The sequence below is a fragment of the Agrilus planipennis genome, unplaced genomic scaffold (assembly GCF_000699045.2).
Source record: "Agrilus planipennis isolate EAB-ADULT unplaced genomic scaffold, Apla_2.0 scaffold49, whole genome shotgun sequence".
NCBI lineage: Eukaryota > Metazoa > Arthropoda > Insecta > Coleoptera > Buprestidae > Agrilus > Agrilus planipennis.
This window is the reverse complement of record NW_020438913.1, coordinates 1363190-1374584: the sequence shown is the minus strand read 5'-3', so window position 1 is coordinate 1374584 and position 11395 is coordinate 1363190. Positions and strand designations below refer to the sequence as shown.

The 11395-nt window shown below is 35.6% G+C and overlaps 2 protein-coding genes across 6 annotated transcripts in view; both read left to right on the top strand.

The window, feature by feature from the left end:
- Positions 1–1643: 1643 nt before the first annotated feature.
- Positions 1644–8722, top strand: LOC108733434. 3 transcript variants are annotated; one of them, XR_001937222.1, is made up of 5 exons: positions 1644–2464; positions 2515–4430; positions 4511–6105; positions 6169–6926; positions 6994–8722. XR_001937222.1 is itself a non-coding variant. In XM_018464605.1 (4 exons), the coding sequence occupies exons 2-3, from the start codon at positions 2640–2642 to the stop codon at positions 6071–6073; spliced, it is 3354 nt and encodes a 1117-aa protein (XP_018320107.1). In that variant the 5' UTR covers positions 1644–2464; positions 2515–2639; the 3' UTR covers positions 6074–6105; positions 6169–8722. The 3 variants fall into 3 exon arrangements, 2 of the variants coding, with proteins under 2 accessions (XP_018320107.1, XP_018320108.1); XM_018464605.1 differs by having other exon boundaries at positions 6169–8722; XM_018464606.1 differs by having other exon boundaries at positions 2506–4430; positions 6169–8722.
- Positions 8723–8805: 83 nt separating this feature from the next.
- The window catches only part of LOC108733435, a 77126-nt gene continuing 74536 nt past the window's right edge, over positions 8806–11395 (top strand). For all 3 annotated transcript variants that reach the window (XM_018464608.2, XM_018464607.2, XM_018464611.1), the window contains exon 1: positions 8806–9340. In XM_018464608.2, the coding sequence (XP_018320110.1) occupies positions 9293–9340 (48 nt within the window). In that variant the 5' untranslated portion in view covers positions 8806–9292. The remainder of the gene's footprint in view (positions 9341–11395) is intronic.

The following is an 11395-nucleotide window of genomic DNA, read 5'->3' as shown; positions in this document are numbered from 1 at the left end:
GAAGATCTATGTCTGAAGTGCTATTGCAGCTTTTCACTGAACATATTAACTTTTTATTTGATTTAACTTTAGAAGAAAACTTCGTCGACTCCATCATCAAAAAAATTTTTACTTTTTTAACGTGTTTTATTATTTTAATAAACAATTTTACAATTTGTGTGCACAGTTCCTATGTAAATTTTTCCCTCATTCGAGTTATAAATTTTGCCACTAGACGGTGTATGCCCATTTGACGGATCCCAATACTGTGGTAATTGTCGCAATATAGTTAAGGGTACATTTCAGTAATCGATACCTGTTAAAATTCTAGTTTGACAGGGGATGGACAAAGGTTTTATAGTTTAATAACTTCGATCACTTGCTTAACAGTTTTTAATTTGTTATTTTATTTTTGATATTAAAAGTAGTTGCGCACCGAGGAAATGAATGTTGTTCTTGAAGACTTTGAAAAAACACCGTATCTACCTATCTTCAAAGGGGTTCCAATAAATATTTTTTTAATACTGTGCGTTATCAAGTGCTAATAATCCATTATGAATGTCGTTACCAGTTATCTGTATTGAGGCCGTTCGTTTTCAGCGCGGTTTTTGTAACTTCCGCCTGTTAGATCGCGCCCAGGCCCAGCCTGGCCCATTTCCGGCGCAGGACGATTAACAGGTTATATTACATGGTTGTTGTAGTTATTGTTGTTGACTTAAACGCATGAACTCTGTCAACCATAGCCATCAGTTCTTTTGCGTGCTTATATTGATACGAAATAGCTGAACAAAAAGCTGCTTTTGCTCTGTTCGAATTTTAAACCCGCATTTGCAAGTTTTCACCAAGCTAAAACGGTTACGAATACAATTTTTTGCTGCATTATTTTTAATAGAGACATAATAAAGACTTCCAAATAGACCGTGAATCCCCATACTGCGAACAGTTAAGATGGTGATTATATGTTTGGTTCTCTAGAAAAAATATATATGACGTAAAGTGCGGCTCAAAGAACGAGCATCTTTATAGTATGCTATTAACTTATGAAGTAGGCTTTTACTGCAAAGTTGTATTTTTTTTCTAATTTTTTATTTGATTTTACAAATCCAGACACGTCAAAATTCGTTGTGAAAATTCAATTAAAACCTAACGGTTAAATAAAAATAATAATCAAATTCAACTTATGATTTAAAAAACTTAAATTAGTAAAGATGACAACTAATAAATCGGTAAATACAGAGCCCGAGAAGGAGCTCCAGTTTGTGCGTTTATGTCCGAAGTACATCGCAGCTCAAAAAGAGAATGAAGACGGCGACGATCAAAAACGAAAATTGAACGAAGAATACGAGAAATGCGAAGAACTTATCCTAGACGTTGCACAAATTCAAGAAATGTGTAATCAACGAAATAACCCGATTACGAAAAGGCCAAAGAAACGGTTAAGAGTGATTTAAGTGGCGTATTGATCATTATACCAATAATATAGATACTGTTTCTTCTAATGTCTATATATGCAACTGTACACTAAGAGAATTTACTAAAGTACAAAATAAAATACTAAGACAACTTATCCATATTTTCAAACTGACAAAATGACTATTACACTACCTTAACTGAGTTTGTCACAAACGTCACTTTAAGTTTAAAATCAAAAATTCACCGTAGTTACAAACCATAATGGACAATGGCGTTCAATAAAGAAATCCCCAACCAAATTTATTCTTTACAAAAAACTAACAGTCCAATTTGCTGAGGTAAAGGCTTGGCGCCATTAAAATTATAAAAAAAATTCCACATGGAATGTACATCTCACAAGAATTTTTCTTACTCTTCTGAAACGAATTCAATGAAATCTTTCGAATCCTATGATGACGATAACCCTGGACCGTTTAGCAAAAACAGTAGTAAAGAAGGAGTGGTTCAAAGAGGAGTTCTTAAGAAAACTGACACCGCAGTAGAATTTGTTGTTACAAGTGATTCAAACAGCACGAATAGTACTAAAAACCATGGCATGGACGCCGAAGTACAGACCAACATAGTTGTCTATCCTCATCTCCTAGACGTGAAGGAATTGGCAAACGTTGTCGTAGAAATATCTGTTCAAACATCGATTACGTTTCCACCTAATGAATCTCTATCAAACGTTGTGTCGAACTTAAAGAACCCACTGGTACACAGGTCAAACTACGAGGAGGTTCCGGGTCCATCGACAACCGACGTGGACGAAACCAAAGACACGGATTCTAAATCGGACCAGTCAAGTTCAAAAAAAGGCGGCGAAAAGAGGACCAAACATTCTTCGTGTACTAAAGCTCAAGCATCAGTTAATAAGTAAATAATAAAAAAGACGTTTTGAACAAAACAATAGATTGTCGTATCGTTAATTGAAATTTAAAAAAATGTCAAAATTATTGTAAGAATATATCAGTAAATCATTTAAGGCACACAACCATTTATTAATAAATAGTAGGAGTCCTGTTCTTTCTGGGTAAGTTCTCTATTTGAAATGGTGTTTCAATTACATGACAGTTTCCCTAGGGAAACCTACGCATTTTCTGGATACTCTCTATAGATAACTGTCGATATCAAAGCAATAACCTGCTGGACAACATAGATCATAACGCGAATCGTAAAGGCCTGATAATGTCCTCGTAACGTTATCGATGATTGAATCTGATCAAATTGAAGCAGTCGACGTTGGGGTTCAAACTCTTCTTCATTGTTACGAAGACAATCACCAGAACATTTATGTTTCTTCCAACCGTGTTGTTCAGACGGTCATTTCTTCTATTCCTCTGAGAGACGACTACGACGATTCTATTTTTATTGGCTTATTAGGATTCATTCCTTATTCCGAGATATATGTGGAGTCTGAGAATATCATCGTACTACCCCGTAAAAGGAAATTGCAGTGGGCAGACCCTTTCACTATGGAATTGAGTTCTGATTCAGATAGTATCCAAAGTAATTTGAAGTATAAGAAAATGGAACCTGCGAGATGCAATCAAGAAACTCAAACTATAATTGCAGTTTATCCGCATGTTCTGGACGATGGTGATGTGGCCCATGTCATGCAAAATATTACATGTCAAACTTCTATAACCGCTTTACCAGACGAATCTATTACCAATATTGTACCGATTCTTAAACAACAATTACCGCACAATTCAATGTCACAAAAGACAACAACTATCCCGAAATATTCAGAAAACAATACTACAGAACCAGGTAATAGCGAACATCCAGTTACTGGAGGTTCAAATGATGCTCCTGCAGGCTCAGGCACTCCTGACAATTCAAATCTTCCCGAAGATTCAGTAGCTCCAGAGGATTCGAATCTTCCCGAAGATTCGGATGTTCCTGAAAATTTAAAGCAATCTGACGAAGAACAGTTACCACCAGCTTCTAAAGAATTAGAAGAAAACATTCCCGGGGAATTAAAAGAAATTTCTGAAGGACCCGAAAAGAATGATTCTTGTAAAATTAGCGATCCTTGTTCAAAAAGTCCTTGCATTGAAAAGGTGATCCACAGGGACGACTGTTTTGAAAATAAAGTAAGAGGAATCCTGCAAATGGCTGCGGAAGTTTTCGAAACTGAAATCTGTGAATTTTTCGAAGAACACCCGGGCGAAAAAAAAGTTGCACTTTGTAAAGAACTCTTTAATTTTGCGGGCATTTCTGGTTCCAAGGAGGCAGACCAATGGGATAAAGCAGTTAAAGACTTGGACAAAATAGCTGCTGAGGGTGTCAACGAAGAAAACGTTTTTTCATCTACACCCGATGTAAATCAGGAGGGCATTGTCAGGCCTGTCGAAATTTCGCCGACAAATAATAATTCGGGTAACTGTTTTTGCCAAAAACGAACGATAAAAGATGTAGCATCACCAGTGAAAAGATCCAGTAAAATACCACGTCTGATTCAGTGTTGCGGAAAAACTGCAAACTTTTGTGGTAATCAACAATCAAGTAAAATCCCGGTTTTAACTAAACGACGCTCAAAGGTTTCTCAACAAATACAACCCTGTGTTACTTCTTCTGGTCCAGGTGATTGCAAAGAGGTACGTTTTTCTTTCAATTTGCCTTCTCCCCAGCTGTTTACAACAATCGAATCGAAGCCCCAATACGAATTTAATCATCGATTACCGTCTGCTATGAAACGGAGCATTCAAGTGGGTGTAGGCCAGTGCTGTAGTACCAGGGATGGTATAGAGATTCAACAAGTTTCTTCTCCGGAACCCATACAAAACTTTGTTTACGAGTGCGACGCGGGGTACGTTGAATCGTATCTACAATCTTTGGGAAACGAAATAAAAGGTTGTCAGACTGAGAGAACAGAATTGGGCGAAGGGGATTGGGATTGGGAAGAGGACGAAGAGGAAGACCCTTGCTTATGCGATCCCTGGAAAAAAATCGCCGTACCACTTCCTGGTACTTACGTATTAAAAAAGACAAAGGTACCTACTTATAGCACTTTAGGCCAATAGTATTAGATTCTGTTTTACTACTTACTATTTTAACTGTTAAAAATTCGTAGAAATCATCTGAAGAAGAAAATGAACAGACTTCAACAAATGATATGGATTTTTTGTCAATTGAGTCGAAAAAGTTACCGACCCTTGAGCTAGTCAAACTCCCCGTTTACGATCCCAAATATTTTAAAATGACCGAATTATATATGGAACCACTGTACGATTTCTATCCCATGGAAACCGAACCCGAAGACGTTTGTGGTCCAGAAACAGAAATGCCTTGGGAAGACATAGTTCTTCCAGAAAAGTGCAGAATAAAAAAAGCCAACCCAACCGTTTGTACTTGTTCAAGTAGGAAACGTTTCAGCGTATTTTCTTCCGATAAAAATCGTAAGGAAACCGACACAAATGCCTCTTCGTTTGGACCTGATCCTTGTGGAACTGTAAATATTAATGCCACGGCTACAACTAGTGGGAAATCTTCTACAATTATCATTCATATCAAACCTCCCAACGAGGACGACAGCAACTCAAATGATTCTGAATCTATAGACAGCGTTTGTTTAAAAGAACTTCCTTTTTACGGAATATCGCAATCGACTGGCACCTGTGGTTGTCCTAAACGGCAACCCTCCACTGATGCAAAAGGGAAGCTTCCTTCCAAATCACCTCGAAGCGTTTTAGAAATAAAACCAAAAAAGAAGACGTTGGATATACCTTCAAATCCTCCTGAAGGACTACACAAAATTATCAAGAAAGTAGGTGTAAGGCCTGCAATGGAAGAAATCACTTGTGAAACACAAAATAAATCGACTGACACAGATAAATGTGATCAAGCTACCGAAACCATTTCGTCAATGTGTTCTAGAAATCATGCAACATCTAAGGCTCAATGTAAAAAATCAGATCTAGGCAAAAGTTGTAGTAAAACACCTAGACAAAACCCTGCATGCCGTTGTAGAAGAACCAGGAGCAATTCCGACTGTAACAATAAAAATACCAAAGATATATCGACTTGTACCTCCAAAACGATGATGAGGCAAAGGGCTGGCGCCAGCGGGGTTTCCAAATGTAGTGTTGGTTGTGGACCAGGGGTTTATGTTTCTGTAGCAGCTGCCGAGAGAGATAAACACAGCTCTCAATCGACGTCTAAAAAAGCTTGTCCTTCATCTGAAGAAACCAACACTGACAAATCTCTCCCAAAAATAAGAGCCATCCATTCTTTGAAACGCATTGGACAACCCAATGCACGAATTTGTAAAGATATTCCTTCGAATAACGAAGTATTTGAACTGTTCAGCAAAGGACAAACTAAAGTTCATTTTGGAGTTAAGGCAGTATCTAAAGACTCAGCCGGTAATAGACAATCTGATAAAGGTTTCTGCATATTCGAATCGAAACCAGAAGATGTGAACGAACTTGAGACAGAACCACCGTCATTAAATCGAGAACCATCTTCAACAAAAGATGATGCCTGTTCTCCTTCGAAACCCCAAAGAAAATATCCAGTGGTTGCAGCCCTTAACGCGTTTGAAGAAGAAATGAAACCCTTACGCGCTGCTCTTTGTCAATTGCAAAAAAGAATATACTCTTTAGATCTTCCTGAGATGCAGTCACGCCATTCCTAGACCAACGGTAGACACGGCGGTTCTTGCAAAAGGTGCGCTAAATCCATTGGATAATGGTCATTCGGGAAGGGCTATTAATAAAATTACTGTTGTAGGTCCCAGTACAGTATCAGGTTTGCAAAGTAGCACCACAAATGTGACTACTGCTACAGACGGATATTTATGTTCTCGGAACTCTGAAGTAGACACTCTAATGAATTCTTCTACGACTACAAGTTTTACTAATGATTCTGAAGCATCTGAAGATTGAATCATACAACATTCACTACCTCACAGTGATTTGGTTTCTGTTGTCTTTTATTAATAACCAACTTATACTACGCAAATGTAAAATTACGATAACAATAATAAAAATTCGTGCCAAAGCACCTTCGGAGTCTGAAATTTTCAGATTTTAGATTTGGCATTTTATAATGTCAGAATGTACCTACATACTCGTTTTTGATGTTTATATACGTACGTCTTTTGATTGTCATCTAAATAATGACAATTGTTCATAAAATTGTTTTCCTGGGTACTTGGGTCAATGAATTCCAAATTTTCAAACACCAATGGAGAAGGCTTTGTGTTGTGTGGCGTTTCTAAAAAATGCGAACGATTAAATTTACCGTCAGAACCTCCGGTAGGATTTTATTCAATAATTCGCAAAATTAAAAGACAGGGGGTGAGTGAAACTGTGCTACAACGATTATCTCAAACGGATAAAATATTAAGAAATGATGATAATGTATTCAAAGGTGATACGGAAGAATGTGAATTATTTCCAAATGAAGGGGAGAGCGTTAAAGATGGTACAACTCAAGTAGTGGACGAAGATGCGTCGGATACAAGCTCGTCTAAATCGTCAGGAGTTGTAAGTGTCATTTGTGTTCAAAAACAGGACCCTAACAATTTATCAACGACTTCGGTTCTTCTTGTAGAAGATGTAGCGATTAACACTTCGGATACTTTCTTGTGGGATAACGAAGACAAATACAGACAGATGTGTAGTAAATACACAAGTACGTCGCATATTCCCGACAAGGAGTCGTCAGAAATTTCCATTGAGTCAGAAAACGCGTCAGACGGGGTTGTATTTGAAGTGACCAAACTCGTGCAGACTGATTCAGTCGATGACGTACAATTTAAAGATGAAGTAACACAGACGGGAGATAGTTTTACTGAGTTTAACGATTTACATTCGCAAACAAACATATTTGAAAAATCCTACGAACAGCAGTCGACTTTCAATTTGATAGATTCAATCAGTAGTAAAGCTATTTTTAATAATACGTTGCCTATAGACTCAAATGTTATGATCAGTTCCTCTCGATTAGAATGTAACAAATCTATGAATATTGTAGCAAATCGTTCTGTTGAAGTTCAAGTGAAATTGGATAATGATCGTTTTCCAAACAATCCAGAAAATGTTATAGATGATAAAGATAGCAGGGAAATCTTCAGAAGGGTTGTGAGCTATTCAGTTGGGGTGCAAGTTAATTTGGAAGATAGGAAAACCCCTATCAGTAGATCTGATAAGGCCGTTGGGGTTCCCGAAGAAGTTGATAAAATTTTTGGTCATGAAATTGACGATTTTGACAACAGCATCTCTAGCTATCATAGTACGAGGTTTTTAACAAAACTCATAGAGGAGGATCACGATTTGGAAGGTGTTTCAGAAAAAACGGGAAAGAATGGAAAACAAGGATATTATTCAGATAAAATAAGAGCCGGAAATGCTCCTTCATGTTGTTCCAATCAAGGACTACACCGTAGTAGCAAAAAAGATTTTGAACCGTCGTTGTCAGAAAACCGGAGCAAGTTGATCAGTACTACTTTTCGAAATACTGAAACAACTTCGATTTTTTCACCGAGTCCTCGGAACAACAACTCGTTCTTCTCAAATTCTTCGTCAGATATGGATCAAATCTACAATAAAACAAAAACATTTCTTGGGGGAACGGGAAATAGAAAACCGTATTCAAATGTTGGATCTCCCCGGTGGCATTCCAATAAAAATGAATGCATTCAATTAGAAAAATCATATTCCATGCACAGTAAGAGTTCTTCTTCTCTTAGACATAAAAATCATGACTTTAGAGATGACAAATGGTACAATTTATCTATTGATTTGAAAGCAAAAGGCGAAGAGAAATCAAAAGAAGGTGCAACGGATATGATAAGTTATAAACATAGCGAAGAAAAGTTTCCCGTTCTAGCAGCTTTTAGAAATTTCTCAGAAGAAATGAAACCATTGAAGAAATCGCTACAAGAGCTGAGAAAGAAAATCTACGACCTTAATTTGGCGGAAATACCACCCCCTGATTTTTCTAATGCGTCAGATTTGGTTTTCTCGGAAGATCATAAGTCAGTTTCAAAAATTGTTGAATTGCGAAAGAGCAACAGTCCAATGAGATGCCAGTATTCATCACGTGCCGTTTTTATGGGTACCCCAGAAGTTTCGTCAATTTCTTCCATGGATTCAGATTTTTCAGATGATGAAAACGAATTGCCTCTATTAAATGTTTTGCGATCTGTACTTGAGAAAGAAGAAAGGAAAAGAAGTAGAAGACGAAGGAAAAAAGAAACTACAAGAACAAACTCACGTGTTACTAAAAATTAAATAAGTTTTTCTGAATATTGTTCGGGTCATTATACGTGTTAAATCTATTTCATGTTGATCATCCTTTTATGTTCAAATTTAAATCTGCCTCCAAGCAAGACTTCAGTAAATTCCTGTCAGATGCCACTACAGTGCTAAAAAATAATAAAATTGTCTGTGTTTTCAATGGTTCGTAGCTGCTGTATGATATGTCTATGACCATAACCATCATGTAACTGTCAGTGAGTGATAAGTTAGGCAAGAAAAAGTAGTTTTACGTTAAATTTTAATAGAAAATCGGCGCATTCTTAAGTTTTCTGCCATATTCTGGACTTATTTTATTGGTAAACGAATATTTAGCTATAAAGTGTTTGCTTTAATGTGTCGGTGAACTTGTTCCATTATTTTACAACCAATCGTCAGTGTCGTTTGTAAACCATACATATGTATGTAAGAATTAATTCCATAATTAGTTTAAATCAGCTGATCTTGTTTTTATCAAAGTGTAACGAATAGACTTATAGTTAATATAATGATGTATGAAAATACAAAACAAACTTCCTCAGACAATAAACCTGTGATGGTGACTGTATTTCTACGGAAGGCCTAGCAGTATAACTTGCAATTGGTGTATTGCAATGAGCAGGGGCTTCTGCAACAGTGGTACTACACCTTTCCTTTGCTCGGTGAGTTTCTGAAACCTCTGATTTATTTTTTCTTAAAATTACTTTAAAAGGCTGAACTTTAATTCTAAAATAGTAATGTCGACAAGGTTTTAGAACTGTAACGTTGCCTTTTGAGCTTTTGTTAACATTAATTTAAACATTTTCAGTCTTTAATGAATATGCAACTATGAAAATTCAATGTTATTTATTTTATTTTGAGATGTGTAGGAAGGAAATGCAGAATCTTTTTATTGTTTTGAAAGGGGCTTTTTATTCATAGATGTCTCCCCTAGTACCATAACGCTCCATAACTTTACAACTAATCTAATTGCTGCAAATTGCTTTGATGCTGAAAAGGCCCTAAGAATTAGAATACCAAATGTAATTTAATTTTTTTTACGAAAACAATTTAAAATAAAAAAATTAATCTAAATTGCTAAAAAGTAAAACAAGATGCAAAAAAAACAATATCTAATATTTTTTTGTTGCTATTTTTTAAATATGTTGTTTGAAATGGTATGTTGTGCTTTATTTTTAAAATTTTCGTTTTCATTATAAAACGGATGTTTTGTTTCGAGGAAGTAAAGCACATTTGATGATAGTAATATCCTTTTCGTGCTTGGAAGTAATGTAATTGATAGTCTATTTTGATTGAAAAACATGTTTTAATTTAAAAGTTTTTGTTTTTGACTTGGGAAGCATGAAAATTGATTTTAAAGATCGTTTTCAGACAAAAACTGAATATTAAATTTAAATGAACTGTTTCTGATTTTAATTGAAGTAGATACTTGGCAACTGCAGCAATTCTCTTTCATGAGATTCACTTATTATTAATATAATGCTGTGTAATAAAAAATTATTTCAGAATCGTTTTTTTTTATGATTACTCAAATGTTCCAAGTTCGATTTCCGGCAGCAGCAACAATTTTTTTCTCCTTTATTTGACGTAATTTGCCGTGCATAAAAATTAAATGAACTTTTGCATTAATAATTTCGTGATATTGAATAAACAAATAATTATACTACATCATTTTCGTTTACAAATTGGAATTGAAGTAATATTTATTGCATTTTGAAAGTAATCAATTTAATGTGAGATAGATTGACTGACATAATCATAACTTGTTTTCGATAGTGAAAGCGTGCACAACACTAATGCTATTATTTTAATGTTAGTTGTCGAAATTCTTTGACGTATCTACCTCTTCTTCTGAAAAAAAAATATATAACTGATTTCTATTCGCTGCCTTTACATTTTTAATTGCTTTCTTTTCTTCTAATTGGCGTTTCGTATTCGAGTTAGATTCGTGTTAATTTTTGCCGACATTATAATCTAATCCATACCATGTTTCTCAATTAACTCATCTAATTAGACTCAGTCTAATTATTCGTACTCTTGCGGTTAACAGCTTGTTTGGCTCAGACTCGCCATCAGACTCCTCATTTTATTTATCGTCAGTACTTTTGACTTTATCTTTAAAACATCATCTCTTTTAATTGCCCGATCAACTCGATCGATTCTTGTTGTGTTCAATACTTAACACGTCCGTTTCTGTGTTGGTTCATGATTTTGTTCGAAAATAAGTTGTAATTCTGTTAAAATTGTGATCTGTTAGTATTTTGAGTTCTCTTGGAAAGTTAATATGATTTTGAGAAGCTTAAAGCCTGACCTAAAGACTAAACCCAATTTTTATTTAAAACATGTAAGATTTATAGCAGTATTAGCATCTAGCAAGGAGGACTTAGAGATACCTTTAAATAAAATGGAAGCGGTCCTGACAGATCAGTACTGTATGGAAATAAATAAAATTAAAACTAAAATACTGGTATGCAAGAGAAGTAGGGAAAGAGCGAATATAAAGATAGGAGACGAAAAATTAGAAGAAGTGACTGATTTTAGATATCTAGGAAGTCAGATAAGTCAGGAAGGAGTAATAGGGATATAAAGCAGAGGATAGCGAAGGATCGTGTCGCCTTTAATAAAAAGAAGTCACTTCTATGCTCGCGAACGATTAATTTAGAAATTCGAAAAAGGTTGTTAAAGGTGTATGTTTGGAGCACGGCGTTGTACGGGTG